Source organism: Crinia signifera, chromosome 12, assembly GCF_055691185.1.
Source record: "Crinia signifera chromosome 12, ASM5569118v1, whole genome shotgun sequence".
Taxonomy (NCBI): Eukaryota; Metazoa; Chordata; class Amphibia; order Anura; family Myobatrachidae; genus Crinia; species Crinia signifera.
Window position 1 is genome coordinate 30,632,413 of NC_139228.1, and position 25,291 is coordinate 30,657,703.

The 25,291-nt window shown below is 44.1% G+C and overlaps 1 protein-coding gene across 1 annotated transcript in view; it reads left to right on the top strand.

Moving 5' to 3' along the window:
* Positions 1 to 18,675, top strand: part of TTC9 (tetratricopeptide repeat domain 9) — a 20,933-nt gene extending 2,258 nt beyond the window's left edge. The window contains exons 2-3 of the mRNA XM_083167332.1: positions 13,136 to 13,318; positions 16,242 to 18,675. Of these exons, the coding sequence (XP_083023458.1) occupies positions 13,136 to 13,318; positions 16,242 to 16,321 (263 nt within the window). The 3' untranslated portion in view covers positions 16,322 to 18,675. The remainder of the gene's footprint in view (positions 1 to 13,135; positions 13,319 to 16,241) is intronic.
* Positions 18,676 to 25,291: the final 6,616 nt, after the last annotated feature.

A 25,291-nucleotide genomic window follows, 5' to 3' on the forward strand; every position in this document is an offset into this window, starting at 1 on the left:
TTGGACATACCGTTGGCACCGTCGCTGTGACTAAACTGGCATATCTGTTATCTTTATTCTGGCATCGTCATTGAGAGCTGGGCACTGTTACCATATTGCAGTACTGCAGGGCGTTAAACTGTTGTAGTGTGGCATATCCGCGTCTGTAAGTCAAAGGCAGCTGATCAACATGCCCTGGTAGACAGCTGGGCAGTGGCACTTCTTCCTAGTACTGGGCATACTGTATGTATGGAATAGCTGCACTTTCTGGCACGTTGGACGTTTGCTGTAGATTTACAGCTGCAGATGAATAGCATTCTTCAAGCACTTCCACTACTTTCTATTTTGGGACTGACGGCTGCTTCATGTTGGCTCCAGAGTGAGATTGAGGCTATACTTGGCTCTAGATTGGTCACTGCTGCCCTTCGCCACTCACCATACAGCCACGTGCATCCAGTGTAAGGATATTACGCTTGCTTTTGTGAGGAACACATTGTGTACGATGAGACTTTGGGCCTAATTCAGACCCAATCGCACGGCGGGCGATTATCGATACACTTCACATGTGTACAGTTGGCAGTATTTGTGCGAGAGGCCATCCCGGAATGATATCCTGCAACTATTTCTCTTTCTGTTCCGTTCGCATTGACCGGAAGTAGGCGTCTGGGGGTGGAAACCGCCCGTTTAGTGGGAGTGCAAAGAAAAAATGCAGCCGTACCAGAAACAAATGCTGGAAGTGTCTGGGAAAACGCAGTGGCGTAACTAGTGTAAGGCAGCCCACGCTGCTCCTGTCTGTCATGCTGCCGCAGTGCCGCCTGCCGCTGCCCGCACCCTGGCTGAGCACGGGAGGTGAGACGGCCATGGCGTGGGCATGACATACAGTCAATGTCAGAGACAAACAAATCCTTTACTTGCCTGTACACAGAGCTGGCTACTGTGTACAGGATGGGCGGGAGGATGGGCAGGTGGGCTGTCTGAGGGGGGACGGACGCATCAGAGCCAAGGGAAGCAGCAGTGTCTGCTGGTCTCTCTGCCGCTTCAGCTTCTCCTATGTGCGTGATGTCATCATGTCATAAGCTGGTGAAACACGCTGGAGAGGCGCAAACTTTTTGGCAGGGGGAGCAAAATTTATAGTTACGCCACTATAGGCGTGCCTGAGCATTTTAGGGGATGGTGTGTGACATCAGCTCCAGACTGGCTATGCCTGTATTCATCACACCACTGAGTAAGTCCAGAGCTATGATGACTTGTGGTCGGTGTAAAAATCATCCGATGATGGGCCTGTTGCAATCGTTTGGACATATTCACTCAGCTGCGAATGAATGTGTAGCTGTACATTTGAGCACATATATTTGCAAGTCGGATTTCTCTCTAGCGGGGCGGTGGGTTAACTGTTGTGCAGATTCGCGGCTGGTCTGAATCAGCCCCCCCCCCCCTGCAATGTGTAAAGCTGGATTACCATGATTTATGTCGCCGTGTTTGATTATTAGATGTATGATGGTGACAATAACATTGTAAACTATGCCGGGGGTATTCCGTTGCCACCGAGATGGATGGAATGCTGGCACTTCGAACCTATCGCCCATTTCTCCCTTGCTCTTCATAGGGATGTTCAGGAACATTAGTGATGGCATTTTACCACAGTCTGAACCCACAGTGATATAGAGTGCGCGGTCTATGAATTTTACCTCAGGAAAGTGTAGAATACCCAACATTATGCCCTCATATCATCATACCATCATTATGCCCTCTCCATGGTACTTATTCTAGTACTTCTGGTGATGCCTTTTCTGAGCCAGGTCTTTGCTACAGAGATGTCTTCTACAAGAAGCAGGGAGTGGAATACAGAGCTGTCTGTAATGGTAGACAGTGGCTGTCGGGGCCCCAAAATTACCTCTGACAACTGGTATAATACCATGAGTCCAGTACCCATCACTAGGGGCTTCCTATACCACAATTAAACTTGGGGAAATAATAACGAAGGCGCGCAATTCGCAAAGCCGTCAAAATAAAAACCATGTAAGACTGATATAGATCAGGGGATCACTGTATATTAATGCTAAATACTAAAGCTGTGACATTTCCACCATCTGTTAGCCACACTAGAAAAATGTACACGATATTAACGAATGCTCTTTACATAATATACATTTACTAGTTAAAAGCCAATCAAAATGATGACTTCTGCAATGTACTTTCACTTTGAGCTGTGACAGTTTTTAGCCCACGAACTCTCCACCTCACCTCCAGTCCCTATCTGCTCCTACCTCCACTTTCTTTCTTTACAGCTCCCTCTCTCCTTATCCAGCAAGTTTGAAACCGATCAGTGTCCCTGCAAAAATTGCTTTCACTTTTTGTTATGACGTCGTTTAGCACACAAAAGAGTAATTTGGTCTGTCAAATGGCCTCTAGTGGTCAGTGGAGGTACTTCACCTCATAGTATGTCCTACTATTAAACTGTAAGGTGTCCACACATAATGATTTGTTACTCTATGCAGCTCAAAACCTTAATCGAAAGGTCTTTTGGAAATCTGATACTGTAATCCTAGTTTGGACATCAGCCTTTTCTTACTGAGATAAGGCATTACTATGTGTACACAGCCTGCGGGATCATTATCAGTGATACACTTTCCTGTCAATGTGCAAATACTGTATGTTGCGATGAAGCCAATGCAATTACGTCCAATGAAATTGCAGGGAGCCACATCCAGCAAAACCACCATGATTTCGGGGCATGAAGCTGCAGCGTTCCACAATTAAATTAATCTACTCTATGTACAAAAAGCAATAGCTACAGCGTTGCACCTTTGTATTGCTGTATCTACTTAAAATGCAGCTGTGGATGTAATGGAACCTGCTCAGCTTCTTAACCGCAAGAGCTTGTCAATGATCAAACCAATGGTGGCTGCATGTGGCTGAAACGGAGGGCCAGATGGACAGTACTGCTGTAGCCAGGAATACTTTTATTTTTTGGATACATTCTGAACTTACAGAAATGCGGCCAACAGATTAATATTAATCATCAGAATTTGATAGAATATCTAAAAAAAAAAAAAGTTTGACAGATGACAAAAGGAAAAGGTGCTGTGCATCGTGAGCGGGTTCCGATCGCAACCCGCACCCGGGTGTATGGTCGTTTTTAAAACCTACCTGCTGTAGGTAGGATCTGAATAACGACCGACCCGCGGGGCTGCGCATCAGATCGGGATTGGTTCAGAACAGGCAAAAAAAGGGCCCAATCTACCTACAATCTACAACCAATCGGTCGGGATTGGATCTAGATTGATGGGATTAGGCCCTTGTCGTTCTGGCAGGCATCGGCAAGTATGCATTTGCCAATTGCTCTCCCCTGCTTGGTCCCCGCCGCCACCAATATCGGTGGCCGGGGACATCGGCTAGTGTGTATGGGGCTTTAGTAAATTTAGCCAAAAGGAAAGTATTCAATGTCTGTTATTCACGGAAAAACAGCAAATTGCGGACGTTTCCGCAAAGAATAGATAGAATTTGCATTTTATCTATTCATACACTCGAACATCTGAACGGCGGAAACCCGTACGGAAAAAGGAAAACTCGGAAAGGGGCGTGGCCATGGGTTTAAGGGGACATGACCACGCCACCTTTCCTATACTTTCAGTAGAGAGTCACAGAACCAGAAGACCGGTAGAAAACCCTTTTTGTCCAGTGCAGGCCAAAAAAAAACAAAAACGGTACTGTACCAGACAATAAGGTACAACGTGTTTGCATATAGAAATATTTTTCGATTGCCAGCAGTTACGTTATTTATTACGGCGGGTCAGTGTTTGTGCTGTAACTGTGTGTGCTTTATGTCAGCTGTTGGGGGTGTAATTTAGGGCTTCCAGAGCTGCGTGTTTGTGCTGGGTATTGTGTAGCATGCCCAGGCGCGCATTTTAAGGCATACCTTGTGCCAGCGATTGGATTCATAGCACAATATATGGAAACAGTGGAAAAGACACATCCTGCTCTATGTCGCAATCACTCCCTCACACTTCCTGAGCTCAGGATGCCCTCAGGAAAAATAACACAAGACTGTATTCATCATAAGGGAAGACTGTGACCTATGTCAAGGGATAATCCCTGCCACGTTCACTCCTGGGATGGCTTGTTGCTCTCAGTCAGAGGAAGTCTCACCTGTTTCCTTTGCATTCCACAGAGAGTTCCTTGTTTTGTGATCTCAGTAGGCTTCTGTGTTTCTACTAGCTACATGTTAGCAGTAACACTATTGCACTGATATAATACTGCAAATAATATGCTATACAGTAATATGAAACCGGTTGTGGTACGTTTGTTGATATGGACAGGAGTCGACCATTGACATAATGTCGACGGGTAGCAGGTTGAGCGTGTGGATATCAGTAGCAAGGCCATTGGACCCAATTCAGAGAAATCTCTCAGCCAATCAGTAGCCACCCATTCTTTTGCATTTTTTTTTTTCAACACACGCCTACAATTGGACGTGATGCCGCTGATACTGTATGTCCGGTACTTTACTATGCACCACTTTTCAAGGCTTAGCACATCTGCTCCTAAGTATGTAAACTTTATAAGCCTTTGGCCCTATTTAATTAGGGAAACACAGTATCAAAGCAATCATTTATAAAATGCTTGTTTGGGAAAACATCTGTAACCATTGTAATTAACAACAAAAAGTGACATAAGGTGCAGTAAGGATGCTGTAATGGTTAGCATTACTGCCTCACAGCACTGAGGTCGGGTGTGGATTGTATTGTTGACCCGACTTAGGTCGACAGTCATTAGGTCAACACTGTTGGGTTCTATGTCGACATGGGTGAAGGTCGACAGGTATCTAGGTCGACATGGAACAAGGTCAACATGGGTTTAGGTTGACAAATGCGTTAGGTCGACAGGTCGTGAGGTCGACATGGGTTTTTTCACTGTTTTTGACCTGAATGTCGACACAGTCAACATGGACACAGTTGGAAATCAACCGCAGCCCCTCACTTCGGGCATGGTGCCTCGCTGCACTCGGCTCACTATTTTCTTCTCCCACCATGCCCATAACGCCTGTCCGCACATGTCGGGTAAAAAAACTGTGAAAAAAACCATGTCGACCTAGACTCCTGTCGACCTTGTTGCCTGTGGACCCAACGGTGTCGACCGTCGACCTAAGTCGGGTCAACAATACAACCGTATCCCCTGAGGTCATGAGTTCAATTCCCACCAAGGCCCTAACTGTACAGAGTTTATGGGTAATATATCACATACCTGTATTCACTGAGCACATTAAAGCCTTTAGTAATACCCCTTTTTTTAAAAAAATCAGGGAACCCCTATTTGCCGGGTTTCCTGATTTTTTTTTTTTTTTTTTTTTTATTACCAGCCCCGGCTCTTTCAGCCTGGTGCTGGTTATGGCAGTGGGGGGGACCCCACGGCATTTTTTAAAAAAAAAATCCCCCCCATCTTTACACTGCTTAAACGGGTTTTTAAACGGGTAAGTGTGAATGTGACAAAAACAGCTTTTAAACGGTAATTTACCGTTTAAAAGCTGCAGTGGGAAAGGGTCTTTATGGCTCTTACCCGTTTAAAGACCCGTTAAAAAAAAACGGGTCATTACCCATGTAGGCAGTGGGAAAGCAGCATTATTGTTCTCAATGGAATCCTTTAATTTGTATACATACTTTATTAACCTCACACTAATGCAGTGAATAGAATGTTTTTTTTTCCTTGGATCGTAGATGTTTATCACTCTCCACTTATTGAAGCTTAGGAACTTATTCTGCTCCATTCGCTCCCCTGTGATGTTTCGCGACTGTGCTTCCGCATAAATTTTTATGCATGTGCAGCCACTTGGTACTAGCGGGCCCGGCGAATTACTTATTTGCTGGCCCGTTAGCACCTAGCAGTATGGGCGGGGGCGGCAGTAGTGTTCCTTCTAGGAACCAAATAAGGCAGGGCGCTGGAGGGGCGGACCGGTCCGCCGACGTCACTACAGGAGGTGTGCCCGGTCCGCCGACGTCACTACAGGAGGCGTGCCCGGGCCGTCGCATCACTACAGGAGGCGTGCCCGGGCCGTCGCGTCACTACAGGAGGCTTGCCCGGGCCGTCGCGTCACTACAGGAGGCGTGCCCGGGCGGCCGCGTCACTACAGGAGGCGTGCCCGGGCCGCCGCGTCACTACAGGGGGCGTGCCCAGGCTGCCGCATCACCAAAGGAGGCGTGCCCGGGCCGCCGCATCGCACATGGGGGCGTGCCCGGGCCGCCGCATCACTGAAGGGTGCTTGCCCGGCCATGACTACGTCACTGAGCTGCCGGGACGTAGCCATGGCCGGGCAAGCCCCCTTCAGCGATGCGACGGCCCGGGCACTCCGGCGGGACAGACTGCAGGCTGATTTAGCGGGGCGCTGCTAGAGGGGTAGGGCACATTTTGCCCTTTAAAAATCGGGCAGGGCGCAGCGCCCCGCTAAAACAGCCTAGCGGGAACATACGGCAGTGGGGGGCTGCGTCCATAGGAACGCCCAGCGTTTCATAGACATGCTTATGCGGCTGTGACATGGGTGCGGGGGGGGGGGGGGGGGGGGGCAGCTGAAGTCAGCAGATGCCAGCTGCCCACCCTCTTCCCGTACAGGGAGCCCACAGATCTAAGATATCATAGTGGTATCTATTATCGATTGACTGCTCATGCGTACGTATTGTAGTTTGCAAGGTTATTCAGCAAAAAAAATAAAATCCAGCGTCTATTTTGATAGCTAGTCGTTTGCAAGTTGATTGACAGGAGGCCGGCCTTATGGGTTGTCACATGACTGTTTGCTGGAGTGTCAGGGGAAACGTAGCTGTGCCCAGAGTTTTCAGGGAAGTCGTGTGATGTCAGATCAGCTTGTTTCTAGCGCAGCCGCCGAATAGGTCCTTGGCTACGCACAGACTGCACTCACTGGGAAAACCATCGGATGGTGACTGAGTTGCGAACGGATTTACAGCTATTCAGGGATCCGCGATATTTACGCATGCCCCCTGCATCCTTGCACAAGGGTTGATTTCACCTGATCGCAGGACTCTGCAAATTAGCATAGAAGCGATCAGGTCTGATTGCACACATTAAGGGCCTGATTCAGACCCGCTCATTATGGCTGGAGTGACACATGAAGGGGCTTGGCTGCAGGGGCACATTAGTGGGGGGGGGGCTGGCTGGAGTGACACATGAGGGGAAGTTGGCTGGAGGTGCACATGGTGACAACTTGAGAGACACATGAGGGAGGTAGCTGCAGTCACACATGGGGTGCTGGCTGGAGGTGCACATTGGAACTGGTTAGAGTGACACATGAGGGGGGGTAGCTGGAGTCACACATCGGGTGCTGGCTGGAGGAGCCCATTGGAACTGGTTAGAGTGACACATGAGGGGGGGTAGCTGGAGTCACACGTTGGGTGCTGGCTGGAGGTGCATATGGAACTGGTTAGAGTGACACAGGATTGGCTGGTGTGTATTCTGTGGATCTGGCTTTTTGATGTTTTTTTATGCAGATCTAGCTTTTATATTTGTATTGTATCTGGAACTGGCATTTTTCATTGAGTTTTATGCAGATATGGCTTTTTAATGTATTATATGTGGATTATTAAGGTGCATGCATAGAACAGGGGAGAGGGACATATTTTGTAAGTACCGGGCCCCATATTTTCTGATCGCAGCCCTGCAGGGCAGTGATGGCACAACGCAGCCACTGTCCATTTTCCTACCTAAGCAAATTGGATAAAGTGCTCTGAATCCAAGTACAGTATCTAATCTGTAGAGTAATGCCAGTTATCTCATTATGCTCTTTACATGGCAGATTATCTCTGCAAAGCTACATCAAACTTAAAAGCTGTTTGAGCAGTGCTGCATTTCCTAGCAATGGTTGTTAGCCAGCTGCAGAACTCTGCCTGTCCTTGTATAAATGTCCGGGAGATTGTGAAGGCATTGCATCTGTAATAGTGTCTCTTGTTCTTTTGCTAAAGTATTCTCATTGTTGTAATGATATGGGCCCTTATTCTAATCTGTGCGGTACGGCCCGCGTGCGGCCGTACCGCCGATGTTTTCACTCTGCACATGCGCAGAGGTCACTCTGCGCATGTGCAGGCGAATTCGCCGCACACAAAAATTATACGCCGCAAAGGGGGCGTATAGGGGCGTGAGGGGCTTGATAGCCTCATTTACCTATGTATACGCCCAGCGTTTCATGGGCGTTCCCATGCAAACGCGGGGCGTATGCATGGTAATGAGGCTATGACGCCAGTGATGGGGGCGGAAAGCTGACATCGCCGGATGTCAGCTCTCAGCCCCCATACAAGCTTTCACACGGACGATTGTCCGTGTGCTCTAAGCTTGCGTGAGCGGGGGGAGCGTGCGGCCCTGCCTTCGATGGTCGTCGACCATCGAATGCAGGGGGCAGCTCCCACCATGGTGGAGGCGTACGCCCCACCATTTTCATGCGGATCGCCAGCCGTCCGCGTACGGACGGCCGTGGCGATCCGTATTGTAGGCGGGGATTGGTTTGTGCGGCCGGAGCAACGTATGCGGCTCCGGCCGCACAGACCAGAATAAGGGCCATGGTGAGGCTTAGAACAAGCAAAAACTTATTGTTGAGAATATGGAAGTCCTGTATATATCTCTGGAAGTACAAGGCCTTTTAGTATTATAAAAGGTACTTGTTTAGTTTCACAGCGGCAGATAAATCGAATGCGATCTGATGCGATTTTGTACCTGTTCATAACCCCACTATCCACTACGCATGTGATTTATCTGCTGCCGTGAACCTAAACAAGTACCTTATAAATATATGTCCAGTGTCTGATTGTCTGTCTCCGAAACACTGCCATATGTTGGCAGCGAGTGAAACTTCATCTCTTTCTCTCTCACACATGCATAAACACAGAGGCAATCACAAGGTAGCATACTAGCTTTCAAAGCATTTGCTTCAACAGGCTTACTAGTGTATAACATTTATAGGTACTTGTTTCCTAGCAGGGCGCCCCTGATTTTGATCGAAGTGCATCGCATCGCATGCAATATAGCGGCATGCGATGCGATTTTTGATTGTACCATCACCCTAATGGGTGCTTACAATGTTAAATGCACCCCTATTGTCAACTCCACCCCCACTATTAATGCCAACCCGAAGCGTGGCGAGCGGACGCAGATTACTTTACATGTATTCCGGGTCCCCTCGCGGGGCTCGCTGCGCTCTCCACGCTTCATGCTCGGTGGCTCAACTCCATGCTGACGTGGATAGTGGGGGTATGAAAAGGTCGGAGGACGCGTACCGCCACCCTTCGCGTGCTCGCTGAACTAGGTATCGCCCCAGAAATCAGCAGGAAATTGGACTGTGTATGGGAAATATTTTAGGGGGGTCAGTTGAATACTGACTGTGCGAGCTGTGACAGCGAGCAGTCAGCACTGCTCGCTATCACAGTTCGCAAAAAGCATTGTATACTTCCTGTAGAGGGCGATCTGTTTCCCATCGCAGGTTTTATCATGTAGGACAAAGTGTATGGACGACACTACAGATCATTTTATTATCCGTGACCCAGGGTGACTATATTTATGATGTAAAGTGATTTTATCCATATGCTATATACAAATAATTGCATTTGAACTCAGTTATGGGGAATGCTTTGGCAGGAAGGCAAGTGGTATTGTCATAAAATCTTAGATTAATATTTTAATGTAACATCTACAAATATTAAATATTCATAATAAGCATAGTCTTGTGCAGAATGCAAATCCTGAATACATTATGTTGTTGATGGGCTTGCCCTCCAGTAATACAGGTTTTGTCTCACACACAGAATTCTGAAATATAGAATATTCTGAAATGTTGAATGTTGTTTCAAAAGTGATACAATGGAGAGTGATAAACAACCAACCAATCAGCTCCTGCCTGATATTTTTCAAACACAGTCTGTGACATGGCAGGTAGGAGCTGATTGGCTGGCTGTTTATCACTCTCCATTTTATCACTTTTGAAGTGCATCTGTGTATAAGAAATAAATGCATTTCATGTTTAGCTTTGGGTCCCATAACCACGATCTCTCATCGTGGTACGTAAATATTCCAAAATACATAAATATCCAAAATACATTCGGCGCCAAGCATTTTTGTATAGAGGAGACTCCACCTGTTCTTCATGCTGACAACATTAGATGATTCAACTACATCAATTGCTTTTGAGTATTTTCCGTCAAGTAGATACATACAGAAGTTTACTCAAAGCTGAATATTTTGGGGCAGATTTACCACCAAGTGATATCCTTGTTCCCACTCGTTACACATGTTAAATGCTGCTTCAGTCAATCATCTCTGGCCCTTTATTTAACACATGACAGGAGCTAATTGGATGGAACCCTGTTTAACATTCGTATCGAGTCATAACAAGAAAATCACTTGTTAAATCTGCCCCTCAGTTTTTAATGAAGTTCATTGTGTTATGCAGAAATGTAAATGATCTAAGTATGTTCTGGAAATTCACGCTCTATTCCTAAACTTATGTAGATCCATATGTTAAAGGCCTATGCCACCCAAAACCAAAATGTCAATATCATTCACTGATACGTATAAGGTCCATACACACTAAGCAATTTTCACCCGTTTATAGGGATTTTCCCTGGGTGGAGACTTTGGAGCGATTCCCCCTTCGCTCCGTTTTTGGAACGAGGGGGAATCGGCGTATGTGGGGCTGGGTGTCAGTTGAATACTGACAGGGCGAGCTGTGACAGCGAGCAGGCAGCATTGAATATACCCCTTTGTACAGACAATCACTTTGTAGTATTGTTTCATGGACCATTACTCCAGTAATATGGAAAGTACAAGTAAGACCAGTCCTGGTTACTATGTCAGTCACATCAGGGGTAAAGTTCTTTCTTCTGCACAGAGTCCTCCAAAATCACAATTACAGCAGAAAGTGCTTGTTAGAAGATGATTACAGTGATTTAGAAAAACACAGATGTCGCTACAAAATGAAATTTGCAAGTCGCTTTTCTCTTCTATCCTGTAGTTTTATAAGAAAAATGTTAGAAAGATGTCTTTAGAAGGCCATATATACATAATATATATTTATAGAACAATAGTTTTCATTCTAGCACTCTGCATCTTTCAAAACCCATGCAGTTCCTCTTCCCTGCCTTTTCATGCACAGTGTGGTCTGTATTTTAGCACTAAAATACAGACCAACCCTGTGCTAGAAGCACGCTTGTAATAAACTGATATTACTAGGGTCAGATCTATGCGCACACTAAACCTTTGCTGTGCTTTAAACACCACAGCAGAGAGTGACACCCCGGGCAGGGAAGAGGAACTGCACTGCACCGTACTGAGCTATCCTGAGCTATACTATACTGTAGTATCCTATGAGCCCGGATAATCACACGTACCGTGACTTATCGGGGATTTCACCTGCCTTCGCTACGTGCATCTGCTTCGTGTTCTGGCTCCCCTGTCACATGACCCCCACCTGGCCAGTGCATCCAGGGTCGGCGTTAGAAGTGTAGATATTGCCTTCATTTTACAGGAGCGTCAAGACCGTTTCCTTGGCCTTGAAAGCCGCCTTACGTCAGCCCGCAGTAGTATGATGAGGCAGGCGCAGGTGAACATAGCGACTACTTAGACTGCATAAAAGCGATGGGTACTTCCTGCATTGATCACACATCATTAGAGATTATTGAAATAATCTCTAATTTTGTGTAGACTAGTCCTGTTCTATCAATAGCCTATTCAGTTTAGTTTTCTACAGGTAGAACACAACTTCATTGAAATGAATGTTCCATTGACCTAAATGGGAAAAACACAGCACAATGCTGGTTAAAGGGCTTGTGTAAAACCCTAGCAGGTGTGCACACCATCAGGGCTGTCTTAATGTCATTGTGGGCCCTAAGCACTGGGGCCCCTGCGATGTCTCCACCTGCTATCAGCCATCCAGCAATTAGCATTAGCTTACAGCCAGTAACCGGCTGCAGGTCAGAAGAGAATGTTTCCCGGCAACTCAGATTTTAAATGCACTGAAATAGAACATGCGGCATCCAAAAACTATGCCCTAAAACCAGTATAACTGTATGGACACTTATTATAGAATGGGTTTTATGATGTCATGCTTTGCAGTTCATCAAACAACACACCATGTTTAATCACTCTTGCAACTTTATGGTACTTGAAACCTTCTGGACAACTTTTTATTCTTTATGATGCCTGAAAGCAACGTTTTCCATATATTCGTGTTTGTGTTTGTTTATCTTCCTTTATCTTCCTTTTAACAAGAAAGGACAATGACAAGAAAGGACATTTGGGTAAGCCTGAGATAATAGGCTGTAACTAAGATCTGATCACAAATCTGACTTTTTTTCTCTCAAATGTACAAAACCATGCTGCACTGCAGGTGGGGCAGATGTAACATGTGCAGAGAGTTAGATTTGGGACGGGTTATATTGTTTCTGTGCGATCTGCTTTATTTTTACATTGCAATTTAGATTTCAGTGTGAACACACTTCACCCAAATCTAACTCTCCCTGCACATGTTACATCTGCCCCACCTGCAGTGCGCAAGGTTTTGTTCATTTGAGAATGGGTCTGATTAACCCCCATAGTGCTGCCTGAATAAACCACCAATATACTTATGCTTTAGGTTTGGTATATGAACATAGAATTAAGGGCCTTATTTTGGTTTATTTTTTCTGACAAAATCCTTCTTAGATGGGCAAAACCATGTGCACTGCAGGTGGGGCAGATGTAACATGTGCAGAGAGAATTAGATTTGGGTGGGGTTTTACTTCAAAGTGAGATCTATATTGCAGTGTAAAAATAAAGCAGCCAGTATTTTCCCTGCACAGAAACAAAATTACTCACCCAAATCTAATTCTCTCTGCACATGTTACATCTGCCCCCCTGCAGTGCACATGGTTTTGTCCATCTAAGAAGGATTTTGTCAGAAAGAATGAACCAAAATAAGGCCCTAAGTTCTGGACTACACATGCTATCCCCAATTCATTAAGATCTTACGTTGATATATTTTACTGGGCACTAGATTAGTCCTATAATCCATGTGTTGTAGAATACTGAAGTAAATATAACATGTTCTATCAACTGAAGCAATATTAAAAATGAGACCACGGCTGTCCTTCCTTTTGACGTGCGCCTAAATGGTCGTCCCTCTTTCCAACAGCATGTCTTCTGCAAGCCGAGCTGGTGAACTATGAGCGAGTCAAAGAGTATTGTCTGAAGGTGCTGAAGAAGGAAGGAGAGAACTTCAAGGCCCTGTACAGATCAGGAGTTGCGTTTTACCACCTGGGAGACTATGATAAAGCCCTCTTCTACTTGAAGGAAGCCAAGAGCAGACAGCCAACAGGTACCGGAACAGTTGTACAGTCTAGCGTCACCTCTTTAGAAAAACAGCAGTAGTAGTCCGAACATTGGCCAAACTGCTGTTGTGAAACTACACATCCCAGCATGCCTTGCCATAGTTTTAGCATTCCCTAATAGCAAAACTGTGGCAAGCCACGATGGGACTTGTAGTTTTACAACAGCTGGAGGGCCATAGTTTGACCATGCCTGGCCGACAGTACAGAAAATCCTGGTGTACAGCAAAGGAAAGCTATCAAATAACCATGATTATGTGAAGTACTCAAAAAAAAATTGTGCCCTTATTCAATTAATCTCCATTTGTCTGTCCAAAGGCAGATCCGCAGTCCTTTCCATTTTTACCTGCTGGGGGCAATTGACACAAAATGCCTGTTAAAGATACAAATTCGTACACCTTTTTAGAGAAATTGATAAACTAAGCAGTTGTTGCAGCATAATATAGCTTGCTTACAAATTTATTGGTAAAAGATAAATTATATCCAATTACCCACAATCGGTAAGCGTAGGTAATTGGCATATACTGTACGTTGCAACTGCAAATCCCACCAGACAATCCAGTATTTTTGTGGATACAGTTTGTAAACACCAAAGTCTCACTAGAATAGAGCACACCCCGCAGGTCACTTGATGTTAATAGCGAGTTTGGGTGGTCTTAATAGCAGGGAATCAGGGGTGGACAATAATGTGCTACGGTGCTTATCCAATTAGCTGCCATTAAGACCCAGGACCTGAATGTGACCACAGTGATGACTGATTTCATTTGAATACAGTTTTTCAAATTGAATTTCCTTGAGACACTTTAAAGTTCACAGAAACAAATATCTGTGACCCATTTTTTAGTCACGGCAATTTCCTTTATTTTCTCTGAATAATCAGATGGGGAACCTTTGGCCCACCAGCTGTTGTTGAACTACACATCCCAGCATGCCCTGCAACAGTTTTAGCATGGCCAAATAGCGAAATTGTAGCAGGTCATGCTGGAATGTGTAGTTCAAAGGTTCCCCAGCCCTGATCTATAGGAACAGATGGGATAGTTATTGACAGATTGAAATATATGAATTCACCTGTGCATGAGGATTGCATATTAAGGGAGGTATTTAATCCCGGCTGCTATATCCGCCAGCGGACTATAAATCAAATTGCTGACGTACTAATTAAGTCAGCTGTACTCAGGCATGGTCAATCTTAAAATCTGGACTGTCATTTGGGAAACTCTGGATTAACCCATTCAGTGGTAATCCTGAGAATTTTCCGAGCTATGCTTCAGTGCCCAGACTGGCAAGCCCGGAAAATTCTTATGATTGCCGCTGGTTAGCGCCGGACAGCGCTGAGTTAATGGCTGAACTCCGCTTCAGTGCTGCCCGGCTCCGGCTGCTCGGTGGCTTGTCCCCTTCCCCCCGTCCCCCCCTCCGGCTCTGTGACAGTGTGCGACGTGCAACATCATGCCGGGTTGCCGGAGGCAGGGCCGAGTTGCCGGGGGAACAGGGCCGGGCAGCGGCTGACCTAGTGCTTAGCGACGATACCCGGCCCTGGGAGACAGAGTGGTGTGGTTTTTTAAGGTAACACTCCCCCTTAAAAAACTCATGGGGAGCGCTACCTGAAAAAAAGAACCCCCACTGAAGGGGTTAAGCTATTTCCATCCAAAAAGTATGTACGAGAAAATGTACAAATGAACTCTGGCCCTGTACTTTTTTTTTCTAATAAGAAATCCCCATTTCCCTGGTTACCTGTATGTGATATCTGTGTACAGAACTGTACTCCATTTATTTATTTGGAATGCTCCTTTCTCATGACTTCTCTAATACCGTGCCCCTCCTGGACGTCCCTTGGTGATGGCCAGTGGGGAGACACCACGCCTGTATTTGCATGAAGACATTCATTTCTTGCCAATAGGCTGCAAGGCCTGAATTCCAAGTAATGAGTCAGATTCTGAACAGCCCATTTAACCCCTTGTGCGCATTATACACAGATATTTGTAGAAGATTTTCAGATCTCTCCTAAGGTTTGGCTGCACTTAAGTCTTCGGTATACAGTCACTGGGTGGACCCTATTTAGGTTGACATGCATTAAGTTGACCACTGAAGGTCAACAGCCCTTAGGTCGACTTCTGAATTAGGTTGACATGGTTAAAGTCAACAGGGTCTGATGGTCCATACAGCATTAGTTCGACACTCAAAAGGTTGACATTGGTTTATCTTTCTTTTTTTTTAACCGACATGTGCCGACAGGCGGTATTTCATATCCTGCTGTCCACTACAGTGTGGTGGGAGAATAAAATAGTGGGGGGGTATTCAATGCCGCAGCGAGGGGGTTAAACAGCGAGGATTGCTGAAAACCAGCGATCCTCGCTGTTTAACCCCCGCGCCGGCCGCTCGCTCTGTTCAACGTTCTGGGGAAATCCTCGCCGTCACAGGACGGCGAGAATTCCCCAAAACAGCGAGACCCGCGACTGCTGCAGAAAACTCGCAGTTTTTAGCCGCGGGTCTCGCTGCTTCTGGAGCCGCATCCGCCAATTCCCCCTCGCTCAAAAAACGGAGCGAGGGGGAATTGGCGGATGCGGAGGCTGTGTTGAATGCTCTCAGGGTGAGTGGTGACAGCGAGCAGGAAGACCTGCTCGCTGTCACCACTCGCAAACAGCATTGAATACCTGCCAGTGTGTCGAGCGCAGTGAGGCACCGTGCCCGAAGCATGGCGAGCGCAGCAAGTAAGGATTGTTGCTCTGTTATACACCCATCCCATTACATTGCAGGTGTCGTGCTCTAGGCCTGTATTACATACAGTGGAGTATGAGAGTAGGGGAGTAGGTGGGTACACAGGTGAAGTGTGCCTAGTAGTAAGTAAATACACGGATACTTTTGGTAGAAAACACACAAGGGCGTCCTCATTAATACGTTTATTTTGTTCTGCAGATACCAACGTAATCCGGTACATACAGTTGGCAGAGATGAAGCTGAGTAGGTGTTCCCAAAGAGAAAAGGAACTGTCTTAAGTCCGACATCCATTAAGCTGATGGGATCACATGACTGCAAGTTCGGTGACCAGCTCCACTGAATTTTTTTCCCGTTCGTTTCTTGTCTGGACCCGGCTGGACGCATCCCTGCTTGTCTACCCAGGTTTCTTAATGCTGCAGTGGCCGGGAGACAAAAAGAAAATGGGAATTTAATATGCCATAAATGTCATTCAGCCTGCTCTTGCAACACACTCTGCCACCTGCTAACTGGAAAAGGGTGGGAGGGGGGCAAATACGCCGGTTGCTGATTTTACATTAAACCATCGGGTTTTTTTTTATTTGAGTAAATCTGCTTATGGTCCAAACTCTTGACTTTCAAAAGGCCTAGAAAATCATTCGCAGCCTTTCAAGCCCTGCTTGAGTCCTGATCCTGCTTAGACACTGCAAGCTCTTTTTATAGACCTGTAATTGTTCAAAAACCCTTTTGTTGCTATGGCAGAACGCTCCATGGCAATTATATATGTGGAAGAACATGTGGAGAAAAAGCATGAAATGGACATTTTTGTAAATCACTTTTGCTCCTTATTACAGACCATATCCGTGTGTGCGTACTGTTGTCCGGACATGGCCGGGGTCTTGTTGCATCACGTTAGCGGGCTGTGGCTACAGTGGTTTGTTTACAGGGGGTTTATAATTTCTTCATAAAAAGACACATACAGTACTGCATCCTACAGTGATGTACCAAGCCACAGGTTTCTAGTGGAGCAGTGGTGTCAAACTCGTGGCCCTACAGCTGTTGTGGAACCACACGTCCCAGCATGCCCTGCCACAGTTTTAGCAATCCATTATATTAAATCTGTGGCAGGGCATGCTGGGAATTGTAGTTCCACAACAGCTGGAGGGCCGTGAGTTTGACACCACTGTAGTAGAGGAACATATAAGGATATGTAAAGATATTGTTGATGCACTGGCTTAGATGGCAAAATGCCTACATTGTCACTGATTTGGATGGTAATATTTTAGCGGTGAATGCTTTTAATTACTAGGGTGCCCATTTCTGAAAAGTAATGGGATTTACTAACAAAAATGTATGTTGTTCCCTTGAATTTTACTATTGCAATGACCTGTGCTGGTTTCATTAACTTGAATTACAGGCAAACACCGGTCATTGGGCAATGCAGCCTAGGTTACTGCAACAGTAGAATAAGCAAGGAATTCATAAGCTGTATTAGAAGGATAATTATGTCCATTTACATTCTACATAGCCCTTTTTAAAACATTTTCTCCTTCACAAATGTGATTGAACATTGCTGCTTTTCAAGAACATACGTATAAAGTATTGGTAGCAATAGGACTGCTTAGTGTAAAGTGCTGCCCTTGTCTTCTTTATATGTTAGGAACATACAGACATCACTTTACAACATGCTATTTCAATGGAAAGCTACAGTTAATCAATATGGCTGTCAACATAATTATTTTATAAACAGTACAATATTTCAACTGTGGCTTGATAAATTATGGTATTTAAAGATAATTTAGTTTTAACGTATTTAAGACTTTAAAAGGGAGGTATAAAGATTTTCTAGTTTTGCGGGGAGGTGGGTTTATCGAGTAAGATCTACATCTAACAAGAACAATAGGATTTGCTAACTTAAACCTATTGTTCTATAGCTGTAGATCCCAGAATACTCACAGACGGACAAAGTAATGTAATGTTCAGAAGCTGGATAGTCTACAACTTAAAGAAAATGCTAGTAGAATATATTCTAGGCTCATTGGCTACCTCGTTCCAAGAATCCTTCCGGCCCTGCCGTAATCCTGTCATTACTACTGATAAAGTTTGAGCGGACATTTTGTTGGATGTCAACAGACAATTTACACACAAATTAAGTATCAGACATATATACATACACAAACACATATGCACATGTATATGTATGTATATGTAATAATTCAATAAAATACAGTTACCAGGCAGTGAGAAAACCCTTGCCCTCAAATGTTACAAGTAATGCTTCCTCAATTAGAATCTTCAATTTGAATGCCTTACAAATATAAAAAATGGTATAAGAATAATCGGCTCATCTCTAGTGAGAATGGCTTGAGATCAGGAAGTTCTCCTCCATCTACATCAGCCAGGTGGTCATTGGTTAAGAACTTTGCACCGTTCCCGAATGATTTGGATAGAAAAGGTAACCGAAACGGTGGTCACAAATAATCCATTGTATTTAACAAAAAGAAAATTTTATTTATATCGCAACAGAACAGAAAAAAACGTTATACAATTGTTTCATGAACTTTAGAACTGAGATATTTCATCTTTTTTTATTCAATTTAAATACATTGTAACAATTTTATAGTGAAAAATAAAAAAAGTGTATAATATTAAATTATATTTAACATGTTGACTGTTAAATAGAAGAGCAAAAGTGAAGCAAAATAATAAATATATATATGTGAGAGAGAATAAATGAGCTTCACTCTGGTTTAGATTTTTGCAGTGTTGATATTGTTGACATTGATAGTCAAGATGTCTACAGTCGTTGACATCAATTCTGGTCTTCTCCTTGTTGAAACAGCTGATGATGGTTCTGCTTCCAGTGCCCCTTTTAATACGTTAGGGCTGATGAAGTATCATGTTCTACTTTGCGCTGCAATATCAGATGGTTTTCTTTGAGAGGTAAAGTACCAACCAATCAGCTCCCAAATTTCATTTTTCAAACACAGCCTGTCACATGGCAGTTAGAAGCAGGGCTGCCATCAGAAATAGAAATGACTGAGAGAGCACCTGCAGGCATCATTTCATCTAGTCTGGTGCCAGACAGCAGGGGCTGCTGGGATGTGTAGTCTTTCAAGGGATTTCTTGCTGCATGAAGCCAGATTTCAGAACACAGCTATTACCTCTGTAGCCTGGTAAATGGAGTTAATACATGGGACTTTTGTTCTCACACTTTATGGTGTAGATCTAAGGCCAGGCCTCCTTCTTTGTCAGGGCCTGGAACTCCAGACCTGACACCCCCTGATGGTGGGCCTGGTTAGAAGCATATTGGATGGTACTTAGTTTCTCTTTAAGCTGTGATACATGTTCTATGTCTTATAGAATCCCATATCTATCCCAATAGATACCTTGCTACTGTGATGTTTTACTTTTACAAACATCACACATCATATGCTTAAATTGATTTTCTACTCTTCCCCATACATTTATCTTTTCCCTTTTTTTTTTTTTGTTTCTTTTAGTTTTTTCTCGCCCTTTTGTTGTTCGTGGCTGAGTTGCTGTTTGTATGGATGATTGCTTTGCTCTTAACAAAGAGTCTTCTTAGATGTCACCATCCACTAGGTATAACATTACAGACAGTCTTTATCTAGTTTGATAGCTGGTCTCCTAATATGTCAGTGTCTTGAATTACATCCAAGTTAGTCTTGTAATTATTGATTATTTAGGTTGACACATAGATCAGTGAAATACTGATTCTCTGGTGATGTTACTTCACTTTATCCAGACAAGTAATTAAATGAAACTTTGCTTGTCCGTTGCATGCTTGGTGATAAGGGGACTGTCGTATCACCCTGTCTGATGCATCAATTACTATCAATCCAACTACTAGCAATTTATGTAGTTTTTCCTTATAGATGGATCCCCAGGCATTGTAGTGGTCCATCCTCTTTAATGCGTTTATCAACATTGAAGGCGAGAAGCAAAGCGTAATATGTTGTCAAACCTCCAGAAATTCAGTTTTTGGACATTCGTCTGCTTACCGCATATGCACCAAGCTCTAGAATGCAATACATTCTGGAGCCTGGATGCGGTGGCATTTTTCAGTAGAAGCATATGGGCATTGCCATTTATATATATTTTTCAACGTGGTCAACACCAAATAGTTGACCGTTTCAAGATCAACCTAGACAAAAGGGTCAATGGATTGACATGGTTGTCACATGTGAAAAGGTCAACATGAGTTTTTCGTGATTTTTCTTTGTATTTATTGTAATTTTCATCACATGGACTTCGCTCTCCATGCTTGGGCCACTTTATCATTCACAGTCGGAGTCCATGAGGATGGCATATTATGAAAAAGTAAAAAAATTCAAAAACTTACGTCAACCTTCCATGTCTATGCCCTTGTCAACGTCAACCGTATGGTCTGACATACTTACCCAGTGATGCTTTCTCCATGCTCTTTGACTCACTGTGAAAGCCATTTTTCCCAGATGCTGAGTGGATAATTGATGGCTCGGAATCTTTTCTTGTTGAGTCTACATCTTTCCCATACAAATGTTTTGAAAGACATCAGCATAGTTTCGTAATTGCCAATACAACATCTATACCAGATATTTTTGTTGGTTAGGAATGTTGTGAGTCAGGTCTTAAAAATCCGATATCTTTCCCTTTTTGGTGCAGAAGCTAGTGGATGTTCTTCTTCAAAACATTATATATATGTATAGTTTTATCAGATGTCAATGGAGATTTTATGCTGGGAGTTATCCTCCCTACACTGTGTGATTTGAATGTCTGTGTCAAGGTTCACCTCCGGTTGACTAGACGTACTGGTGCATGAGGGTCAGTATTCTCTTTACAGACATTTTGCAATCTGTACTATTTTCCTTCAAACTATGATATTTAAAAGACACAGATCAGCATCCTTGGTCAGATAGCTTCTTTGGTCTTTGTGCCACACAGTAGGTATGGGTCTGTCATGTAGTGGATTGTAGTATGAAGGTCTTGTGTAGTTTCACGGCGGCAGGCTACACTACATTTTCAGCATAGGCTAAGCTACGTTGTCAGCATAGCCCAATGGCTGCCTAGCGTAGTCAACGTAGTGTCCCTGGGGCAGCCCTGCGTAGTCAGCATAGTGTCCCCATCAGGCAGCGTAGTCGCCGTACTGTCCCTGCGGGCTGCAGCTCTGTCCCTGGCAAGCCTAGTAAGCACCTCTCACACAGTGCCGGTAACCGCCAGATCCCCTGCGCTGGCGGACGCTGGCTGATTCTGACAAGGACGCTGACTACACTGGCCGTGGGAGCACTACGCTGATTCTGACAGGGACGCTGACTACACTGGCTGCGGGAACACTACACTGATTTTGACAGGGACACTACGCTGATTACATAACCGCCGCCGTGAAACTACACAAGTACCCTTGCATCTACCAGAGCTTCGTTGTCTCCCGGCTAGAGGCACTGGTACTCCTTTCTCTGATCCCCGGATGTGCAGTTGCTTCTTCGTTTCACTCTGGTCTGATGTTGAGAACTCCCACTGACCACACACCACCTCGTCACTGCTACTGCTATAAAGAAGACCTTTCTCTTCTGTTAATAAGTAGTCTTGTCTCATTTCAGCGTTAATTCACATTTGTAAAGCATTCTGGATTATGCAGGTGCTCTTTAAGAGTCTGTTTAATAGCTTGTCTACAGCTCAAAAGTGCTACAAATCATACTGGCCATTTAGGATCTGTGTATATATTTGTTTTGACCATGCAGAGTAGGGCTGATATGCCTCTGTCCTCTGTGGATCCAGAGGAACTGTAGAGGTTTCTTTTTTTCGTAATAAGGTTTGCTTTGCCAAATGTATTTACCTGATGGAATGGATGAAGTCTGCATTACTGATCCAAATTTCAGCTTCTTGACACCACTGAGACTTCTAGCTTGTTTGAAGACTGTTGCATTGGGTTATTTGATTGGCTTAAATGACCATTTAGTAGTCTAAACTGCAAATGTTCTTGTTGCAGGAGCACAGAATTCTTCAAGCTGTATAATGTCTTATATTTGAAATCAGAGGGTGATGTGCAGTATGGGTCCTTCATTGACAGAAGCAGAATGACTACAGATGTCAGTTGAGTGATAGTCTTCAGCCCTTTGGGGCAGCGATTAGGGATGGCCATCGTTGCCATTGCCATTGATGGTTGCCATCGATGGCAATTCTGCAACCGGCCATCGATAGTGGTAAACTATGCAATGGCTGACCATCGATATTTTTACATATCAATGGTCATCCATTGTGTTTGATTCATTGGCCTGTGGGCCAATCAAAACACGGAGGCGGGGCTTCACAGGTGTTGGGGGGCGGAGCTATGCTCAGTGTCCCGGCACTTTGAAAAAAAAAACATTGTTTTGCTGTTCCATCAATGGAGGGAAACCATCTGGTTCTTCCCCATCGATGGCAAAAGTATTTGGCATTGGCCATGAACCATCGATGATTTCGAATCATCGATGGTCGATGGCCATCCCTAGCAGCGATGGCCTCTGTTCCCCAAATAGGTGGCATGTCACTTCAGTTTGGGGAGTAGTGTAGAGGCCAGGATCTCCATCTTCCAGCAGAGATTTCCTGGCCTCTTTGTAGGAGCTAAGGTGGCTGGCTTAAATTGACTTGGTCACACATGCATCTAGGAGGATTCCGCTTATACCAGGCGCCTCCTGCTGCATTATCATATCACTAGTTAAAAGCCTGTCAAAATGACGGCTTAGTCCCTATCTGCTCCCTATCTCCAATCAATGTCCTCACAGCTCCCACTATCCATATCCAGGGAGTTTGAAACGGATCATGTTGGTTTCACTTTCTTTAAGGAGTCATTTTGGTCCTTCAAGTGGCCTCTTGTGGTCACTGGTGGTACTTCACCTCAAAAAGGTGAGGAGGATTTAGCCCTTTATATATCATAAACATAGCTTGCTCTAACAACATCTGACTCCGGCCCTAAGTGCACACAACAGAACTGGCCACACGTGTGTCAGATGAACAATCCGTACATCAGGAGATTAAAAATGTAACTAAACCAACCAGTATTCTATTACAGTGTATAATATTTTTGGCTCCTGGTTGTTCTGTTTCTGAGAATTTTTCCCCTGCTGTTCTCAAGAAGAATCCTCTTACACCGTCTAGCAGGATTAACAGGTGTCGTGCCTGGAACGTGAGTCATACAGATGGAAATTATTGTCACTTTGTGTCTCTGAGATAATTGCTTCATCTTCATTTTCATCCCTTTTTTGATTTACGCTTGGTAATTGCATTCGGCATAGAGGGTTGATCTTGAAATCACAATGAAGTCCTATCTTAATGAAAATAATTATTTGTACTGTTTAACATGTTCCAATATTCAATCTCTACAAGCTTTTATCTGTCACATTGCAGAATTTATGCTTTATACTGCAGTTATGAACTTTGTATATGCCTACAGCCTTTTTAGATATCGTTTGCTTAATCTGATCCCCATTTACCAGAGTTTTTTATTTATGAATCCATACAATGCAACAGAGCATGAATAAAGAATAAACATATTTGGAGATACCGGAAAAAAAATGATGTTCCCTTAGCAGCCAATCAAATTCAGGGGGTATATTTATTAAAGCTTCCACAAATGAAAAAAAGGTGATGATACCCATCGCAGCCAATCCGATTCTGTCTATTAGTTTTTAGTGTGCAAAAGAGAAATGTTAGACAGTCTCATTGGTTGATATGGACCACATCCCCTCTTTTTTTTCGTTTTAGAAGCTTTGGTAAATTTAATGCTAGTTCCCACTTTGTACAAGTTAGAAAATAGAATGTTATTTTTTCTTTTCAAAATTAGTCCAGAATTTATCATTAAGAAGAGAGAATAATAATATTGGTGACAAGATCCTGCCTTGAAAAATAGTTTTTCCTCCAAGGCGCACCAACAATGACAGGAGGAAATCGTAAGCCCAACATTGTTTGGTGTCTGCTGCCATGCCCAAGATGGAAAATCAGGGTGGTTGAGATTCTTTGATACCTACCATCTATTATAATTCTGTTTTGATTGGTTCTGATACATCTTATTATAATAAGTCTAGCTTGTTTTTAAAAGATCCATAAATAGTCAACTTGTAGCCAATCAAATCAATGCAATGTTCATGACCGTAGGAGAGGAGAGCTGCACTTGAGCCAGTGACCTGGCCACCTGTGGGATTATGCTGCTGATAAAAGTTTCATACAGATAGGATAGTCAGCACTGTTGACACGGCCACAGGGCCCGGTTACTGAAGGAGTGTGGGAAAATCAGCAATGCCACCTCTAGTAGTGTCCTGATACAAGGTGGAGAATGTGGGCAAGGAGAAAACCAAATACAAGCTGGATAACAGATTCCCACTGCACTGTTTAGTACTGCGAGGATTTATTTATTACATAGCCAATAATATAAGAGAATTTCTTATAGCTTTGAAAGGCAATGCAGTGGATCATGTGCATTATTTGATTATATGCACAATTAGTGTTTTGATTTCTGACTCGTGGTTTCTTAAAACCAACAATAAAAGCACATCACGTTATGTGGCATAGAGGCAGTTACTTTATTTTTTATTTTATCTTTATTTTATTTTAATGTTTTGCCGAAAACCATTTTGTTTTTGTCCATTTGCCTATTTAAAGCCCCATACACACTAGGGGATATTGTGAAAGATATCGCTCAAAAGGTGGCTTCTGAGTGATATCTTTTACGATTTCGTCTAGGGCACAGGTTCTCAAACTCGGTCCTCAGGACCCCACGCAGTGCATGTTTTGCAGGTCTCCTCACAGAATCACAAGTGAAATAATTAGCTCCACCTGTGGATCTTTTAAAATGTGTCTGAGTAATGAGTGCACCTGTGCACCTGTCAGGTGATCTAGAAAACGTGAACTGTGTGGGGTCCTGAGACCGAGTTTGAGAACCCCCTGGTCTAGGTTCTACACTTAATATCATTAAACGATGATTGGTATCTACAGAATATGCACGTCAATTTGGCTATTTAGCCAGAGACCCGCATATTCAGCAGGTCCCGGTGACGTCACGGAATGATATTTATTGTTCAGTGTGAATGCACAATATCGGGACCCGCTGCTGACAGTGTTAATTATATCGCCCCCCGCGGCCCCTATTGTTTCATGTGTGTGGGGCTTAAATCAGTCCTTCTGTGACAAAGCGCATTGTACAACATGCAATAGAGGGATATGAACGAATAGCTTTGTCTGATAACAAAATGTAAATCGTATTCATTTGCTTTGATGACCCCCAACCAACAACATAT